A 20,704-nucleotide genomic window follows, 5' to 3' on the forward strand; every position below is an offset into this window, starting at 1 on the left:
CCCTGCACAAGGGTGAATTGTACCCATGATGCCTCGAAGCATCGTTCTTTAACTTCCATTATTGCAGCAAAGCTTTTGTTGTACATTGGGCTTTGCAGTGTGCTCTGAAGATTGTCAGACTTGGGCTCACCCTAACCTCAGGTAGGAAGTTCCACTGTCAAGAGCCCCTTTGCTGCAGATGCTCTGCAGCTGCTTCTTACTGGTCTCCCCCACCAGGGGCAATAACGATTGATCATTCCCAGTGGTCATGAATGGGTAGCCCAGCCTCATTCAGAACCAGGACCTTGAGTAAGACCTAGAAGTGAATGGGGATCCAGTGGAGGGCATCGAGTTTTGGTGTGAACAGGGGAATCTTTTCTGTGACCCCCATTGTACGCTGCTGGTGGAGCAAGTTAAAGTAGCCTTTTCCTGAGTTGATAAGCACTTAGATCACAGTGAGTAGGTCCTAATCCCAGAAGGAAAGTGGATGATGGGCTAAGGCATCTCTTGTTATCATTGCTAACCGAGTTACTTGGAGCAGTGATGACTATGAGAAGACCCTAAGGCATCACACTGTGTTGATGACTGAGGATCAGACAGAGGGAGAGGTAAGTTTCTCACTATGTCGAATTGCTTGAGGACATTTGCTCCCATTACAAGAACCCACACTATAGCTTTGTGGGCAGTTCTAGCAGAATGCTCCAGAAGACTGAAATGCTCTTTAATTCCTAGAGGTATTGCCCTGGGTCAGAGCTGAGACTTATTGATTGGGCTATATGACTATGCCACTTTCTGTGAAATACCAGCTCTGTGAATAATGACTTCATCCTTCAGGGCAATCAATATGGAACCTTTCAGGAGCACTAAAAACTTCCTTGATAAAAAAACAAATAGAGACTAGTAAGTCCAAGCACTGACAACAAAGTCATGCAAGTATTGTACACAACGAAGTACATTTATTTTGTTCATTTTATGTCTTGTTTTAAAAATGTCACTGTAAAGACAGATCACCTTGATTTTACAAGTTGAAGAACATTCCTACGTGTGTGGTGGTATTTTTTTTAAATAGAGAAAATAGGGACTTGTTATTTGTTATGGAGGTTATAAAGTAGCTGTCTTCTGTTTACTTGCTGATGTGAATTTGTGGAGAACTTCTAGGGAACAAAAGTATTGGCATTAAGAGGAGTATAATATAAAACTCCCTGAACCTGATTGAAAAGGAGACAAACTCATACCTCACAGAATCCCGTCTCCCCCAAACAATACAGAGAGAGGGTGGGATTTTCCAAAGTATGTACGTGATCTAGGAGGACAAGTTGCTTGGAAAGTCAATAGGATTTGTGTGCCTAAATCACATAGGCATTCTGAAAATGTCACCCTTAATTTTTAATTTCTTTCACTACTACACCCAAGGAAAGAAAAAAAGATAAAGGGGAGGGGAAAGGGAGAGCTCCTGGTTATAGACCATTTTAATCAATTATTTTGCTTATAAATAAAGCTAATGGACCCAGTTCTGGCCTCAGATGCATGGTTATATCACCCATTAGACTTCAGTGGAGTTACTTCTGTTTGACACTGGTGTAACTGAGAGCAGAATTTGGCTCACTGACTTTTCTGGGAATTGTCCTGTGTATCTGAGGTCATAATTCGGTCCGCTGTATGCAACTTTCTGTGTAATACAAGTTAAAGATTTAGCATGGCTTGTTTTATTTTGTTTGCTTTTGTGACTGCAATGATGGTGAAGGATGCTGAACTTACAGCTCTGGAGTTTGCAGCCCTCATATGTTCACAGAACAGGTAAAGCACAGGAAGTGCAAGCTTCTCCACCAATATGCCCCGTTTCTGACCTGCAGGGAGCACCTTCTAAGGCTGAGAACTTAGGACAAGGATGGAAAAATTAATTGTCACTAGATGCTCTGCTGGGGCAGCTGACAAGGGTAACAGCTAGTGCCAGTGTTGTTTGTGACTTTTCTATTCAGAACTGGACTGAGACCCCTCAAGCCATTTCACTTAGTTCATCAAAGCGCTTTCAGCTAGTGCCTGTCATAGTGCAAGGCAATTGCACCTTGTGGACCAGCAAGGACACCCACTCTAGGCTCCTGGCTCTTCAGCCGTCACCTCTCTGAGGTGGAGACTGGCATCTCTCTCTCTCCTGACCAGGGGGTTTCCAGACAGCATAGTGCCCTGTCTACACTCTGAGTTCCCCAACAAGCCAGGTGGCCTATACAGCCAGTATCTGCAGGTTGCTTTCTCTCTGGGGAAATTGCCCACTGTTGTAAGTTTCCACAAAGCCCTTTCTGAGTAGCACAGTTATTCTTAAGGTGAGAGCATAACAGAGAAAAATGTATTAAAAAGAAAAAAAGAAGAACCTACACACATGGTAATCTTACCAGAGATCACCCCCAACTTCAACAAAGGCTCTGGTAGGTGATCAGTCCTTAAACCTCACCCAGGGGTTTCTCTGTGGTTACAAGTTCATAACAGCTTTTCCTCAGAACAAAAACATAAGTTAGCCTTTCCTTTATACAGACTGGAACTTTGATATTCAGGGACTGGGAACAGGTGATCGGTCAGATACAATGGTTCTCTGCTCAGGGTGTATCTTCGAAAGATTGCGTCCAAAAGTGAGAATTTGCATTTATCTCCCCCCAGGTATTTCCTAGGAGACCCATTTAACTTTGTTAGTCCCGAGTGTTCCTTCTTGTCTGGCACATTGTTTAAAATAGTCTGTTGAAGCAAATAAAATTTCCCAGAGTTTGGATTGTCCATGTCTCTCCCCTAAAGAAGTTACATACAATCCCACAATAATACATAAACTTTGAATTTGTAATACACTTGACTGCAAAGCTATTTAAACTTAATTCAATAAGATCTCCCAAAGATATTGCAGGAAATTGCCATATCTATCACAGTGACGATTTTCAAAAAGAAAAGGAGTACTTGTGGCACCTTAGAGACTAACCAATTTATTTGAGCATGAGCTTTCGTGATCTACAGCTCACTTCATCGGATGCATACCGTGGAAACTGCAGCAGACTTTATATATACACAGAGACTATGAAACAATACCTCCTCCCACCCCACTGTCCTGCTGGTAATAGCTTATCTAAAGTGATCATCAGGTTAGGCCATTTCCAGCACAAATCCAGGTTTTCTCACCCTCCACCCCCCCACACAAATTCACTCTCCTGCTGGTGATAGCCCATCCAAAGTGACAACTCTTTACACAATGTGCATGATAATCAAGTTGGGCCATTTCCTGCACAAATCCAGGTTCTCTCACTCCCTCACCCCCCTCCAAAAACCCACCCCCATACACACACAAACTCACTCTCCTGCTGGTAATAGCTCATCCAAACTGACCACTCTCCAAGTTTAAATCCAAGTTAAACGAGAACATCTGGGGGGGGGGGGGGTAGGAAAAAACAAGAGGAAATAGGCTACCTTGCATAATGACTTAGCCACTCCCAGTCTCTATTTAAGCCTAAATTAATAGTATCCAATTTGCAAATGAATTCCAATTCAGCAGTTTCTCGCTGGAGTCTGGATTTGAAGTTTTTTTGTTTTAAGATAGCGACCTTTTCTATCACTGCCAGATTGGCACAGGTCTGGACTTATGACCTGCAGGTGAGAGGCTCCATACCCCTCATCTCTGGGATTTAAAATGTGAACTAAACCACTTCTGTGAAAATACAGTTTGAAATACTTGCTCTATTATTAACTTGTTAGTTAAAATAACCTTAATCATGAATTTCAGTAACATTCATTCGTCCAAATCTTGGTTCAAGTTTTGACTTATTGTAAGGATGTATTATACTGAATTTCTCTACAAGTTTTCCTTTGATCCATGGAAGAAAAGGAGGTATATTTTTAAATTCAAATGCACAATGCAGTCTATTTTAAATTTTTGAATCCATCAGAGGCAGAAAGCTTTTAGAATATAGGTAGGGCTTTTAAGAGCAACAATTGCAAGCCCCTAGCATCCTATTAAAAGCTACATAGAACTTCAGCAGGTAGGGTTTTATAATTTCTGGCTGTTAACCACCTGCTAAGTAAACTCTGTATATACAAATGAGATAAAAAGAATGGACTGGTAGAGCACAAAATTAGATCATTTAAAATATTTGTACACATCCAGAATGTGCATACATTCAGAGTACAGTGTATGAGTAAAACAACGACTCTACCAAATAGAACACATTCTGAGTCACCTCAGTGGAACTCAGTAGTTACTCTAGCAAAGTTAATGGAGATCTATTGGCAAAATACTTGGGGAAGAGGAATATCTTGCTCACTGTATTTTATTTTTGTGCTGGCAAGCCCAGTGAGCAGTGAATGGGATTCTCTGTCATTCTCTGACTATATTAGTGGGCATCTTAAAAGTAGAGCTGGTTGAAAACAGGATAACATTTTTGTGAATATTGTCACTAAAATTTCATCCTGCTTTTTGTGCAGGATGGTGGTGTTTGAGGTTTTTGTTTTTGTTTTGTTAAAATTAAAAATGTCAACAACAAATGTTGAAATATTAAATTTAGGATTTTTTGATGAGCTAGTCAAAAAATGAGACAAAATTTTCATAAACATTTTTACCATTTTTTCTGTGAAATTTTAAATTTCTACCAAAAAAATTCATCAACATTCAGAATTTCAAAAACTACTTACACCTATGCCTTGGCACTGAACGTGTTTAAGGGGTTTCTCTGGTCACTTGTTTTGGTGGGTGTTTTATGTTAAATTCAATAGACTGCAGTACTCTTTTAGCCCTTTTCTTTTTCAAGCGAGGAGGCTAAAATTTGAAAGGCACTAATGTAAGCCCTCAAGAAAAAGCAAGGGTGCAAAATGCTATCACTGTCCTGTTCCAGATCCTCATGGACTTCACATCTTACCACAGACAGCGGACTGGGCTTCTTTGCCTCCCCAACAATATTTGTTGACGCTGGGTTTCAAAAACAAAGACGTTGGGAAATTCTTGGAAAAGATGTCAAGTAAAAAGCTGCCATCCTTTTCAGGTATGCATTGCTGATTTGCTCAGTAGTTTGAATGCAATGGGGTTTGTCACTTGCAAGGGCAGAGGACTGGTTGGGGCACAGATCAAGGGACTATGCTAAAGCACAGGCCACAGTGGGCATGTCTACTCCATCATGCAAGCAAACAACCATTCACCTCCTCCCCAGCCTGTATTTGTAGGCACTTGTCGCTCCTCCCCACTGTCCACTCACTTCCCTCCCCCTCCCCCCACCCTATCTATGTAGATATTTGTCACTGTGTTTGCCAATTGCCAGTGCAGGCAGATATTCACTTTAAATGGTTCACTTGGCTGTAGAGAGGAAGGAGATCTTGTGGTTATGGTGTTACGCTATGACTTAGGAGATGTGAGTTCAATTCCCTGCTCTCGCCAAACTTCCTTAGGCAAGTCACTTAATTTCTGTGTGCCACAGTTCCCTGTGTGTTATTAGCACTGCTCTACCTCACAGAGGTGTAGTGAGGATAAATGCAGTAAAGACTGTGGGATGCTCAGATACTCTTAGAAAACTTTAGGTGTCCTGAAAGCACTTGTGTTACAGTAATCTTTGGAGACCAGTCATCTCATCTATCTGTGAGGCTAAAAATCACTCACCTCACAGAGGTGTTGTGAGGCCCACTTAATTAATATTTCAAATGGAAAACACTGTAGGAGTGCAAAGTTGTATTAAATTTATTATTATTATTATTTATTTGATTATGGTGGTACCTAGAGACTCCAGCCAAGAATGGGGCCCCATTGTGGTAGGCACTGTACAAATGTAGAGTAAGAAACAGTCCCTGCCCCAAAGAGTTTAACAATCTAATTAGATAAGACAGACAAAAGGGTGGGAGGAACAATGTGATGGTTGGCAAATGTCACATCAGTGCCATGATTTTTTGTGTCTGGTTGATTTATTTCTATCTTTTAATTTTTTTGGAAGGAAGGTTTTGTTGGAAGGGGATTAGCTAAAGAGAAACAAAGGAAGGTAGAGAGAACATTGAAGGGAGGGTATAGTGTATAGAAACTGTGGCTTGTGAGTGCATGTGGCTCTTTTACAGTTAAAGTGTGGCTCGCGGTGCCCCCCCCACACTGCCCATTCTCCGCCTACCAGACTGGATGGGTGGGAGCTCGGGGCTTCTGCCCTGCAGCAGGGTGGTGGGACCAGGGGCTTCTGCCCTGCAGGGAGCAGGACCTACGGCATTTAGCCCCTCACCCCAGTGGGTGCCACCCCACAGGGCAGGTTGTGCATGTCTTGCAGCTCTCAAACTTTTTAGAATTATAGTAAGCGGCTCAGCGGGTCAGTAAATTTGGCCACTCCTGGTGTATAGGAATAGGGTAGTATTCCATTAAATAGTTTGTAATCCCTGAGTGGTGCTCACATATTTTTAGAAGCACGAGAAACCAGCCAGAGCAGCAGTATGTATGTAGGTAGGCCTTGCATGTTTGTATTTATTGAGCAAATGCAGTTATTTGGGACCCAACAGTGCCCCAGTGGTTCTGTCATATTATTGTTGTGCAAAGAGCAAAAGATTCAGCAGTGGAGGGGAGTAAGGAAAAAGGAGGGAAGAAAGGGAGCATGAAAGGCAGGGGGAGTGAGGCTGAAGTATAGACAGGGTGAAGGAAGGGGGTGGTAGTGAACATCCAACCAGCACAGGCGGGAGAATGACCAGATTAAAAACTGGAATAAAATAAAGCAACCAGGCTCTGGTGACATCATCAGCTTCCAGAGGTCCCTCCTGTAGCTTACTTTCTCTGCTCCTGCCAGCTGAGTGTCTGGGTGGCTTTTCCTAGCAAGGTGACACTTCCCCGAGCCCACATGGTTTGCTAAATCCCCGACAGAATACCTTGTATGAAAGGTGCACTGTGCACTGGTATGATCAAAAACAATATCAAGGTTTACTATTTCATTTCTTAGAACACAGAGCTCCTTTTAGTCCTCTTACAAGAGAAGAATCAGTAAGACACTTGGAGACCATAGGGAAAAAGATCTTGCCAATAATGGATTTTATCAGAGGCACCAAATTAACTGTGGGTATAGATTCTACTTTATAAAATGCAGTGAATGCAGTAATAGAGGTTTGTGTATATGTGATGATTAAGATGTGTTTTGTTGATGTCTTTTATTCTGTTGTTTCAGACAGATATTTAAATGAATCTGTAATTTCAGAAACAGGAAAATATTTTTAGTTCGTGGTTCTTTGATGTGTGGCAAACTATGCACGTATGTCTGCAAAGCACTCAGCTGACTTCAACAGAACCCTGAGCCGGGACATCTACATTGCAATTTTATAGCCCCGCAGCCCAAGTCCTGCAAGTCTGAGCCAGCTGATATGGGCCAGCCATGAGTGTTTTATTGTAGTGTAGACATACCCTTAGATTCAATTCCAACCTAGCCTCTACATAGGGAAGTATGTGAAATTACTTTCAAATCTGAGACAGACATATTGTAGAGATATTAGCATATTCCACACCATACTTTTTACTGTAATGTACACAGCTTTTTATCACTTTGGCTTTTGATTAGCACAAAAGGTCAAAAATGAAATTTGCATGTAGACTAGACTATTTTAATGCAATTCTTAAATTGTTCTCCAGAAAATAAGTGGAAGAACCTCTCCTCAACAGACTGCAAATGCTAATGTTAACATTTTTTCCCTAGCAATAACAGTTTTCTAGTTATCTGTGTCTTGGAAAAATCAGAGGCATTTCCTCATCAGGTGTTTTAGCAAATGACAGAATTAATATTCTTACTGTCTGACAGTAGGTAGGAGGTGGACAGAACTGCTACTTAGCAACCTCTATCAAGTGAAAAACATTAGCTAAAATCTTCGAGAAATTATATCTTCTTCACTCTGACAGTAATAAGTAAACAGACAATAAAGGACAGAACTCACAAACTCAGTGGGAGGTGAAGGTGCTCAGCACCTTACAGAAATGGACCCTAATAAAACATTTGCTTCTTAGCTCAGTATGAGGAAGGTGAAGGAGTCTCATGGCACAGATCCCAAAGGAAATGTATCTTTTTTGTTTTCAGTGTTAGCATGCCTCTTTGAATTCATCTGTCCTTGATCATTCTCTGACTGACCCAAATCCCCTTCTAAATGGTGTGGAGGCTGATTTGAAATGGCACCACTTTGAGAAAGTACATTATGTGTTACTGATGTGCTTGTGCATCTTTAGCATAAAAAAATCCTGAAGTCTATTTAGACAACTTTGATGCTTCCAAGGATGGAATCTTGGCCCCTTTGAAGTTAATGGCAAAATTCCTATTGACTTCAGTGGGAGCAGGATTTCATCCCAAGTTTTAGAACATATGAATGGCCATACTGGGTCAGACCAATGGTCCATCTAGTCCAGTATCCTGTCTACCAGCAATGGTCAATGCCAGATGCTTCCAAGGGAATGAACAGAGCAGGGCAATCAAGTGATCCATCCTCTGTCATACAGTCGCAGTTTCTTCCAGTCAGAGGCTTAGGACACCCAGAGCATGGGGTTGCATCCATGATCATCTTGGCTATTGATGGGCTTATCCTTCATTAATTTATCTAATTCTTTTTTTAACCCAGTTATACTTTTGCCCTTCACAGCATTCCCTGGTAATGAGTTCCATGGGTTTACTGCACATCATGTGAAGTACTTCCTTGTGTTTGTTTTAAATGTGCTGCCTATTAATTTCATTGGATAACCCCTGGTTCCAGTTCTAATATATTTTTTTTGAGATGGGGTGACCAGAACTGCATGCAGTATTAAAGGTCTGAGTATACCATGGATTTATGCAGTGGTACTATATTTTCTGTCTTATTATCTAGCCCTTTTGCAATGGTTCCTAACATTCTGTTTGCTTTTTTGACTGCCACTGCACACGGAGGGGATGTTTTCAGAGAACTATATCTGAAGTATGTAATGTTACCACTTCTTCTCTAAGACCTTCATATAAAACCTTATGGAAACATATCTGGGTCCAAAACAAGCCATTCTTTTTAGGTAACAAATCTTAGGAACTGTCCCAGAATAAATTGTCAGCAGAGGAGGCTTTGGAACAAATTGATAAATCAAACAATAATAAGTCCCTAGAACCAGATGATATTCACCCAAGAGTTGTGGTGGAACTCAAATATAAAATTGCAGAATTACTAACTATAGTATGTAACCTATTGCTTAAATCAGCCTCTGTACCAGATGACTGGAGGGTAGCTAATTTGAAGTCAGTTTTTAAAAAAGGCTCCAGATGTGATCCTGGCAATTACAGGCCAGTAAGCCTAACTTCAGTACCAGGGAAATATGTTTCTCCATTTCTAATCTATCCTGGAAATGAATTTGTGGAAACAAGGCTAGATGGTCTCAATAGAAAAGTTTCACGTTTGAGATCTTGGTATAGGGGATGCAAGAGAAAAGATGCACTCAACCAATGTAAGTGGTTTGAGCATTGGCCTACTAAACCCAGGGTTGCGAGTTCAATCCCTGAGGGGGCCATTTAGGGATCTGGGGCAAAAATTGGGGATTGGTCCTGCTTTGAGCAGGGGGTTGGACTAGATGACGTCCTGAGGTCCCTTCCCTGATATTCTATGATTCCATGATTCTAAGAGACAGGATCAGTAGAAAATGTGGTAGGGTTACTGAGTTTATGAGCCAGATACTCAGCTGGTGTGAACTGGCATAGCTCCATAGACTTCAATAGAGCAATGCCAATTTACAACAGCTATGGATCTAGCCCTGTGATTTTAAAATGACTGTTCTTGCTGAGACGGATACCAGCTGAGAAACCCCAAAATAGATGTGGTGATCTCCTGCCCCTATTGAAATCAGGGGCAAAACTTCAATTCACTTCAGCAAGACCAGGATTTCACCCATGAAGTTTTGATCAGACCTCCCTGAATGCAAGTTAACTTTACAAGAAGCAGAATTTTAAGTGGACTTAGTAAGACATATTCATATAGATTCTAAACCAGCAGCCACTTTAGCAGGAGGTCATAAGTAGGGGCTTTGCTAGAAGAGAGAAAAACCTGACACAAAACTAATTATCATTGATTTAGAACCAGCAGCTGCCAATCTTGCACAAAAATATAAAGATGCAGGCATATATTATTGTGGGAGGGACTGTTTTCCTTCCCTTCAGTCTTCTTAATGCAGAATGATCCTGACAACGTAGCACCCCTGACCAAAAAATCAGATTACAAAGCAAGCTAGACCTAACAGTACAGAGCAAGGTCTATTCTGCTAGCCCTGATTAAAGCCTCATTCAAGGCAATGCAAAAACTGGACACTTCAGTTTTCTTGAAACTTCCAAGTTTTTCTTGAAGCCTGTTATTTATTTCTCACAAACTATATACAAAGTAGTCCCAACAAGAATATATTTTGTAGACCACTCCACTTCAATTACTGATGTTAGTTGCACAAGCTTCTCCTGAGTTAAAAGAAAACAAGGTCATTTATGGGGGGGAAACAAAAACAAAAAAGCTGTGCTTAAATTGAAAAGCCAGAGCTACCCAAAATGCAACCCAAAATTCTTCTGCAACCCAAAATTCTGTGCAACCCAAAATTCTTCTCCTAGTCATTTTAATAATATTCCTTGGTGGAAACATCTTAGTGCTAAAGCAGAGCTAATTAAACAATAACAGCTGTCCTAAATATAAATCAATTCCACCACTTCAGACATGCAGCACAGTAACTTGGAGTTAATTATACAATTAATTCAAACTTTGCTGTTCGTAAGTCAGGGAGTTAATGATAAATATACGCCGAACATACATTGTGCTCCCAGTTGTGATACTCTTACTTTAATTAAATAGTAGTACCTTGCTACCCACAGGGCCCTACTAAAATCACTGAGACTGTTTGCATAGTCAAGTAAGACTGAGAATGAATAAGGAAGGATACCACATTCTAGTAGTAACTTCATCTGATGGTAAAAATTCTTTAAATCTAATCTTCCAGACATTTACACCAGGCTCACCTCTTTGGTATCTAAGTGTCTCCCACTTCCTGCTCCCATGGAAGTCTTTCTTACTGAGACAATGGGAGCAGAAGCAGACTTTTACTCTAGGGCCAGATTATGAAGCCCTTGGTAAGCAGGTACTCAACTAAATAGTCCCACGGGCCAGACTCTGCTACTGTTGTCTGTGTTGAGTAGAACTTTGCTCCTGGAGCCGTCCCATATGTATGGGACAGGGTGCTACATAACATGACCAAAGGGGGCCCTTAGGTATATAATCCCCTTAATGGGTTCCACAGGAAGACATACAGAAATAAAACACACTTAGGGAACAAATTGCTTTGCTGTCTGTTTTCAGTTCTGTAACAGTGTTTATTATAAGCAGATTCCAGGGTATGTTATCTCGAGAATTCTGAGGGCATTGAAGAACTGTGATGACAGATTTCCAGACTGTTCCAGCTCACCATTGGCTTGTTCGCAAGGCACAGCATCATTCACATGCTAAGCTGATAAAATGGAGATACCATAAAAATGAGGGACAACAGCTGTAGGGGACTGGATTGCAGAAGTTTGCAAAATTCTGTTCCGCAAGGCTGGATGGTTAGACACACCACTTGCATTTGATGTCAGAGTTCCAGCTTTAAATCTAAGATGAACAATCACTTAGTTTCTCTTATTCTCTAGGACTCCACAATCAAAATTTATTAATGAATAGAGGGGACACAGATATTAGTTCTTAAATAGTATCTAGAAAAACAAGAGGGGGAATACCATCTCTCTGATTTATCTCAGTGTCATGTGGGACCAGTAATATGCAACCTGAAAAGTTCTTAAGGACACTTAAGGTGCCCTGTATGTTACCGACTCTCCAGCTTCTTTTGCAATAAGACAACAGTCTTGCTTTGCTTTAGGTTTTGTGCTTCAGAGGCCCCTCTCACTGCCCAGTAATTGTGTCAAGCAAACTCCACCTGGAGTAGACTGGTTTGCTGTTGGGTTGGTCTTCTCCATTAGCAATGTCCTTTCAAGGATTTACAGAGGGATCCCAGAGCTGGTGTTTAGCTCATGAAAGCTTATGCTCAAATAAATTTGTTAGTCTCTAAGGTGCCACAAGTACTCCTTTTCTTTTTGTGAATACAGACTAACACGGCTGCTACTCTGAAACACATCCTTAGATGTTCCTGTCCTTCCAGCAGATCCCCCAAGATTCCACTACTTTTTCTGTGGACTGGCAAACCCCACCTGTCTAAATTCAGGGGGAACTCTTGTGAGATTTCTCTTTTAGCTGCGGGTTTTCTTTGGGGCGGGGGCAATCTGGCCTAGGAGTAACTTTGGCCCTTCACTTCAATCAGACGATACATGTGAGTGAGGGCTGCAGGATAAGGCCCAACAATTATTAATTTTACTTTTCATTTATTCTGTGTGAGACCTGGATGATGTATGTCTGTGCGCATCTGGAAGGAAAAGCATTGTGATTTGTCTGCCAATTAATGTTTTAGTCCCGTATTGCATTCCTATTGAAGACAGATTTTCAACCTTTCTGATGAATTTGTTGGTTACATCACAGTCCTATTTCTTAGACATTTAACTCTTCCCTCTATTAAATAGGCCAATTCTTTCCCCCCTAAAGCCTCCATTTAAGATTGCTATTTACTTAACCTTCATTGTACCTGTAGAGGCAGTTTCAGCTTCATCCGTGGCCACTTTATTATATTTTTACTGCAGCTTAGTAGCCTCTTGAACTCCACTCTAGTTCATGTAATTCTCATCATGTGGTTCATATCCCTGTGAACTCTTTTTCGTGCCAGAAGCGCTTATTTACGCTCTCTTTCTTCATTTTTCATTGTCACTGAAACACAACCCCTGACAATGTTCAACCTGTTATAATTCCTTTAAAAATATCCTGCTGTCTGCTATTTATTTATTTACTTCTGTCCTACTGTAAATGTCAATAACATCGCTAGGGCCATAAACCACGAGCTGGCTCAGGCACCAAATCTGTTTTCTTTAGCTCCATGATGTGTTCCCCTATTTTTCTGGCAAATCAAGATGACAAAGAGGGATTTCCTTTCCTCCCCCCCGCCTTTCCTTTTATAAAAATTGGAGAAGCATGCTTATTCCTCCCCCCCACCCCAAGACAGCATGGTTCAGCCAAATGAAGAAGCATTTTTAACCTCTTCCTCAGCTGATGAGTCAATACTGCCGAATGGCTAGGCAGCAGTTCTGAGGAAAAGGACTTAGGGGTGACAGTGGACGAGAAGCTGGATATGAGTCAGCAGTGTGCCCTTGTTGCCAAGAAGGCCAATGGCATTTTGGGATGTATAAGTAGGGGCATAGCGAGCAGATCGAGGGACGTGATCGTCCCCCTCTATTCGGCATTGGTAAGGCCTCATCTGGAGTACTGTGGCCAATTTTGGGCCCCACACTACAAGAAGGATGTGGATAAATTGGAGAGAGTCCAGCGAAGGGCAACAAAAATGATTAGGGGTCTGGAACACATGACTTATGAGGAGAGGCTGAGGGAACTGGGATTGTTTAGTCTGCAGAAGAGAAGAATGAGGGAGGATTTGATAGCTGCTTTCAACTACCTGAGAGGTGGTTCCAGAGAGGATGGTTCTAGACTATTCTCAGTGGTAGAAGAGGACAGGACAAGGAGTAATGGTCTCAAGTTGCAGTGAGGGAGGTTTAGGTTGGATATTAGGAAAAACTTTTTCACTAGGAGGGTGGTGAAACACTGGAATGCGTTACCTAGGGAGGTGGTAGAATCTCCTTCCTTAGAAGTTTTTAAGGTCAGGCTTGACAAAGCCCTGGCTGGGATGACTTAATTGGGGATTGGTCCTGCTTTGAGCAGGGGGTTGGACTAGATGACCTCCTGAGGTCCCTTCCAACCCTGATATTCTATGATTCTATGATTCTATGAATACACTCATTTCTTATCATTTATATGGGGGTGGGAGATCAGAAGTCCAGAAAACAACTTTCTGCTGCAACCAAAAATGTTATTTGACTTGTTTTCAATTGTTACATGTTGATAAATTCTCTCTCTCATTCTCATTAATTAATGGCTCTTCTTTATTTGAATGAATATATATATCTATATTGCTGCAATGATACAAACCTTTTCCTTGACTTTGCATTCTAATTATTCTAATTCATATCTTGGGGACATGGAAAGCCTGTAGAATAGGGCTTTTCTCACTGCAAAAATGATGACGGGGCTGAGGGGTGGAATCTCCCCTACCTCCCATAAGAATCTGATTTAAAGTTCATTGAAGCCAATGGGACTTAAGCACCTTCCTGAAGTTAAGCAGATGCTTAAGTGGTTTACTGAATAGGGATGGACTTCAGTACATGCTTAAATGTTTTGCTAAGCTGGAGCCTAAATGAGCATGCTATCTGTGCATGGGGAGAAGTAATAAACATGGCTTGCTACATCCCCTATACAGGGATTTGGTTCAGTGAGCCCACATAATAGATGCACCCACAGGATGTACACCTGTTTCTGCTACAGTCTTTCTATCTACCAGGGGCTGTGTTGACCTGCTGGGGTTACCTTTTTTGTGGTGCATAGAGGACAGAATCGTTTCTCTTGCATAGGATCTCCGGTGGTTTCTTCTGTAGCGCTGTCGTTTTACGAGTAGGAGTTTAGGAAGTGACTTCCCTGGAGAGATGAAGGGATTATTTACTTGTACTTATATAACTTCTCATCTTTCTTTTATGGTTAGGCTTGAAGACCCTGATTTCTGACTGGGATGCCATTCCTTCCCCCATAGCAGAGGTCCAAAATTATAGGCAAAATTAATTACATCCACAATTGCTCACTTTTAGGAGCCTAGTTATTAGAACTGGTCAAAAATAGAAAAAAAAAACATTGAAAGTTTCAAAGTTGTTTCCATTTCACAGATTTTTGAAAAGGGACCCTTTTTTATTTTTTTCAAAAACTTTTGTGAAATTTTGTAAGAACATTTTTATCAAAAACTGTAACAAAATCGTTATCAGGATTCTTATCAAAATCTTTCATTTACTGAAAATACAAGTTTTTGATAACAATTGCAATAACCGTTTGATGACTTCTTTAATTAAAATGTCAGTTAAAAAATGTCTCAAACTTTTGTGAAAAACCAAGAGTTAAAAGTCAAGATTTTTGCCAAAGAAACCTCATTTCATTCAAAAAATGTCAACCAGCCCAAAGAAACCTCATTTCATTCAAAAAATGTCAACCAGCCCATTAACTGATTGGACCCATAAATCACAAAGCTAGGTATCTAGGTGGATGCAACCGCACTTGCTGTTTTGCAACTATATGTGATTGTGGGAACAAAGATCTGCCAAAACTATTAGAAGCTGTCTTGAAAATCTAGTCCAACATTTTGAATTTCAGGCTCTTAAATAAGTGGGCTGATTTTCAGGGATGCTGAGCGCACACAGCTCCCGCTGAACTTGTATATCTTTCTAATCACTAATAGTTTGCTTTCGTAACACCTGTTAAGGAGTTTTCAGTGAGAGAGCTGTGTACGCTTCAAAAAAGAGGGTAATGAAGATATTAGCTCCCCTTTCTCCTGTCCCACCTTCCTCAAGAAAATACGTGAATATGCTCTAAAGATCTGATTTTCAAATAAATATTAGGCATGTGGGGTGATTTTCAAAAGAACTGAAGTAGATTAGGTGCCGTGGGAGTTAGGCATCTTTTGAAAATCCCACTAGGCACCTGTGTAGATCTTTAGGCACTTTTTAAGACCCTAATTCTGCAACTCCTTGGGGATGTGCTTAAATATAAGCACATGACTAGGCTCCTCATGTGCTGAAAGGTAGCCCTTGCCTAAGTGCCTGCAGGATCAGACTCCGATTCTGCAGCTTTCTGGTGTTTAAGATCAGGTTTGAAAGCTGTGGATTTTCTTTGCCTGTGAACATGTGGTAGATTTATGCATTACATGGTTTCCTCAACCTCTTCGCTGAAACATGAAAAGCATAAAAGCCAAACCATATTTTAACAAAGAGGATTATGGAAAAGCCTTTTCTAAGTGATGACAATAAAAATTACATTAATATCGGATATCTGCAGTCTCCCCCTTCCTATCTGTTTTAAGCTATGTATTTATTTTTCTATTACTACTAGAGAGATTGTGTAAAGGATGATTTTTTTTTCTATATAAGATTTTAGAAAGCATTATCTTAAAGGTGCTGTACACCTCTTTGGTTCCAGTATTGCCAGCGTGAATATATATGATGATAAGCCCTGACATAAGTCTCAAGAGAGAAGTAGATTTTCTGTGGCTCTCTTCTAACCCATTTGCTTTTGCTGAGAGGATAGGAGAGTTTCTCTGCATGTTCAGGTGTGATAGAGAAGTTGCAGTATGCCAGCCTCCTCAGTCGGTTGCAGCGAGTCAAGGAACAGTCTCAAGTGATTAATCAAGCGATGGCTGAGCTAGCAACCATTCCCTATCTACAGGACATCAGTCAGCAGGATGCTGAATTGGTGAGTATTTATTTTTAATCCTTGTTTTGGCTTTTGTAGCCGGGGGGAAAAAAACATTGCAGTGCTATTTGTAGTGGAAGTCAATTTTTAATGTGCAGAGAACTTGGAATAGTTTTGAAAACCTCACTGCAGAGGAGGAGCTAAGCACCTGCAAGAATAACTTCTATGCAACCCGTCTGAATCATTTACACTTGCGTTTTTAAAATGTTTTTCCTTCCTCTCATCCTCAGAAAATAATCTTAGAAAACGCAGTTATTTAGATTGTGATGTATTTAAAACATCTAGCACTGTGGCTGAATGAAACAAAAGAGGCAGAATGGTCGAGTGGTTAGAGCACCAGAGTGGGATTCAAAAGTTTTCTATCCCTGGCGCTGTCACAGAATTGCTGTGTGACTTTGGGCAAGTCACTTTTGCTCTTCTGTGCTTCAGTTTCTTTGTGTGCAAAATGAGGATATTAACACTCAGAGGGGTGTTGTGAAGCAGAATTCATTAACGTTTTTAACTGACTTCAATCTCCATAAATGGCAAGTGTTATAGAAGCACAAGCGTTGTCAGTATCGTATAGGATAAAGGTTGTTTTATTAAGCCACCTGCATGTGTTAAATATTTAAGGCCTCTTATTCAAGCAAAACAAATCTCTCTCATGATTTGCCTGAATGAGGATTACATGATCCTCACTCCCTCCATTTATTTGGTCAGACTTTGATGATCCAAATCCTGGTTTACCGAAGCTCTTGGATTTCCTAAAGCCAATCCCCGAGGTTTGACTGCAATCCTGCAAAGCTCCTAAGCTCTGCAGCACGGAAGCTTCTCAGAGTAGCTTGCCATAGAGAAGCTGACCAAGTGCCTATGGCTGAGGGAGGTAGTCGCTGGATTTTGAAGACTGTATTCAAGATAAGGGGAAACCACATTACAGAGCAAATAGTTTATTAAAAGTCACCATCCTTTTGGCAAGGGTTTTCTGGTATTAGAACCCTATGTCCCCATGTTGTAAGGCTGACTAGAGGAATATCTTGAGTTACTGATACATTTGTCAGCACAGACTTTCTCCAGGGTACTATATTTTTTATTATATCACAGCTAAGAAACATACTGTTAAAATGTTGCCTAAATCTACTTACAACAGCTTTTCTCCAGCTGCAAGCTTGACCTTCCTGGGAACTTTTTTTGAAGCTAAGTTCCAGGAAGCCTCAGGAAAACAAGGACAAGGAAAAACTATTCTTTTCTTTTTTGCTTAGGACTTGGCAGAACCAGAGCCCATTACTGAATATTCAATCATGAATGTTAAACATTCAATAGGAAATTCCTTGTTTGCCAAGCTCGAAGTACAGATGATTTAAAAGGAGAGAAAAATTAACAAGCTGTCCTGTCCACAGTATTAAAATGTACTTATGATTTTCTTCATTTCCCAGTGGTTCTTTGCCCTCTCATCTTCTCCAGGACTCTGTCTGACTGCATTCTTTAAACTGTTTACATTAAAGGAGACGCAAATTCCTTAGGGCTGGAATGTTATAGCAAAGTTTGGGTATCTCTCAGTTAGGGCACAATTCTGCAGTTACTCCTGCTGAGTCTCCCAGTTATTTCAATGGGAAGCTACCTGGGAGAGACTGTACATGCAGGAGTAACTGTTTGCAGGATTGGGCTCTCAGAGCCTGATACAGTATCCATTCAAGTTAATAGGAAAATTCCCACTGATTTCAGTGGGCACTGGATAGTAGCCTTAATGAGTGCACACTCTGGTGGTTTTGCTTAGTCCTTAATTCCCATTTATAGCTGTATGACTAGATTGTTGATATCTTTCCATCAAGAATATAACAGGCCAGATCCTGTTCTCATTTGCACCTGTGTAAGTCAGTGGAGATACTCTAGATTTACACTGGTGCAAATGAAATTAGACTTCAGCCCATGTAAGGCTAGTTTCAGATTTACTCGTAGGAAAATGCTAAACCTGCCATATGTTTATTATTATGTACAGTTTAAGCAGTAAAAAGAAAAAAACCCTCTAGAATTACAGCAGTATGCCATTTCCACTGATACAGCAAAGGGCCTCCGGAGGCATTTCAGATATAAACTCCTTTCTGTAACTACTAAACCATATAAATTCACAGAGTCCTAAAATATGGCAGAGAGAACCTCAGCTCAGGATTTTTTAAATTACTGTTAATTCATAAAATCTGTTGGGGCAGAGGAGACTTCAGTTAATTTGATCTGTCAATGCAAACAACAATCAATAAAGACCTTCCAGAGGTTTTGTGGTTTCACATTTACATTCCCATAAATCAAAGACCAAAGCTGTCTGAAAAATGGAATTCCATTCTCATGAAAAACTTTGCTTTTTTGAAAAACTGTCCATTTTAAATGGGATAAAAGATCAAAAATATGAAATTTTTCATGAGAATGAATTTCCAGAAAACTTTTGTTTCTGGAGAACCAAAACAGAATTTTTCAGCTTCCTGACTGCCTTCCTGGAAGGCTCCTGTCAATTTCACTTTCTCCAAAAAGGCAGAAAGAGAAAGTGATAGGAGCCTTCCTGAGAGATAGCCAAGAAGCATTGTTTGAATTTTTCCTGATGCAAAATTAAAATTTTTCAGCAAAAATGAAATTTTTCTGCAGAAAACTTACATTTTGCAAAAAGGACATTTTCTATCAGAAAACTATTCCAACAGAAAATTCCCAAACAGGTCTATCAAAGACTTTCACTCTGCTCCTGTTAAAGCCAATGGCAGAACTTGTGTTTTTTGTTTTCCACAAATACTTATGCAAAAGACTGACATTTGTTTTCTGCAAATATTTGGACCAATAAGACTCTGTCCAATGGATACTTGTAGAAAATTAACACAAAAGGGGGGAGTGAATGTAACCAAAGCAAACTCATTTAGAGATTTAAGTGCGTATTCATGGAGATGATTTTGCATTATTTCTCTAGCACTGCAGCATGGGGAAGTAATTTTAACTGAAAAAACTTGAATGTTGATACTTTTTTCCATAAAATTAGGAATTATAGAACTACTGCTCAGATTACAAAAAGAAAAGGAGTACTTGTGGCACCTTAGAGACTAACAAATTTATTTGAGCATAAGCTTCAGCTCTCTTCATCGGATGCATTCAGTGGAAAATACAGTGGGGAGATTTATATACACAGAGAACATGAAACAATGGGTGTTATCATACACTCTGTAAGGAGAGTGATCACTTAAGATGAGCTAATACCAGCAGGAGGGAAGAAAACCTTTTGTAGTGATAATCAAGGTGGGCCATTTCCAGCAGTTGACAAGAACGTCTGAGGAACAGTGTGGGGGGGAGGAATAAACATGGGGAAATAGTTTTATTTTGTGTAATGTCACGGCAAACCTGGTGGCTGAACTTTGTGACTTTGTCCTCACCCATAACTGTTTCACATTTGGAGACAATGTATACCTTCAAACCAGTGGCACTGCTATGGGTACCTGCATGGCCCCACAGTATGCCAACATTTTTATGGCTGACTTAGAAAAACGCTTCCTCAGCTCTCGTCCCCTAATGCCCCTACTCTACTTGCGCTATATTGATGACATCCTCATCATCTGGACCCATGGAAAAGAAGCCCTTGAGGAATTCCACCATGATTTCAACAATTTCCATCCCACCATCAACCTCAGCCTGGACCAGTCCACACAAGAGATCCACTTCCTGGACACTACGGTGCTAATAAGCGATGGTCACATAAACACCACCCGATACCGGAAACCTACTGACCGCTATTCCTACCTTCATGCCTCCAGCTTTCACCCAGATTACACCATACGATCCATTGTCTACAACCAAGCTCTACAATACAACCGCATTTGCTCCAACCCCTCAGACAGAGACAAACACCTACAAGATCTCTATCAAGCATTCTTACAACTACAATACCCACCTGCTGAAGTGAAGAAACAGATTGACAGAGCCAGAAGAGTAGCCAGAAGTTACCTACTCCAGGACAGGCCCAACAAAGAAAATAACAGAACGCCACTAGCCGTCACCTTCAGCCCCCAACTAAAACCCCTCCAACGCATCATCAAGGATCTACAACCTATCCTGAAGGACTACCCATCCCTCTCACAGATCTTGGGAGACAGGCCAGTCCTTGCTTACAGACAGCCCCCCAACCTGAAGCAAATACTCACCAGCAACCACATACCACACAACAGAACCACTAACCCAGGAACCTATCCTTGCAACAAAGCTCATTGCCAACTGTGTCCACATATCTATTCAGGGGACACCATCATAGGGCCTAATCACATCAGCCACACCATCAGAGTCTCGTTCACCTGCACATCTACCAATGTGA

The 20,704-nt window shown here is 40.8% G+C and overlaps 1 protein-coding gene across 1 annotated transcript in view; it reads left to right on the top strand.

Moving 5' to 3' along the window:
- The window catches only part of SPATA16 (spermatogenesis associated 16), a 117,116-nt gene that overhangs the window by 72,628 nt on the left and 23,784 nt on the right, over nt 1–20,704 (top strand). The window contains exons 6-8 of the mRNA XM_077827197.1: nt 4,842–4,988; nt 6,900–7,012; nt 16,225–16,389. Of these exons, the coding sequence (XP_077683323.1) occupies nt 4,842–4,988; nt 6,900–7,012; nt 16,225–16,389 (425 nt within the window). The remainder of the gene's footprint in view (nt 1–4,841; nt 4,989–6,899; nt 7,013–16,224; nt 16,390–20,704) is intronic.

This window comes from Eretmochelys imbricata, chromosome 9 (genome assembly GCF_965152235.1).
Source record: "Eretmochelys imbricata isolate rEreImb1 chromosome 9, rEreImb1.hap1, whole genome shotgun sequence".
NCBI lineage: Eukaryota > Metazoa > Chordata > Testudines > Cheloniidae > Eretmochelys > Eretmochelys imbricata.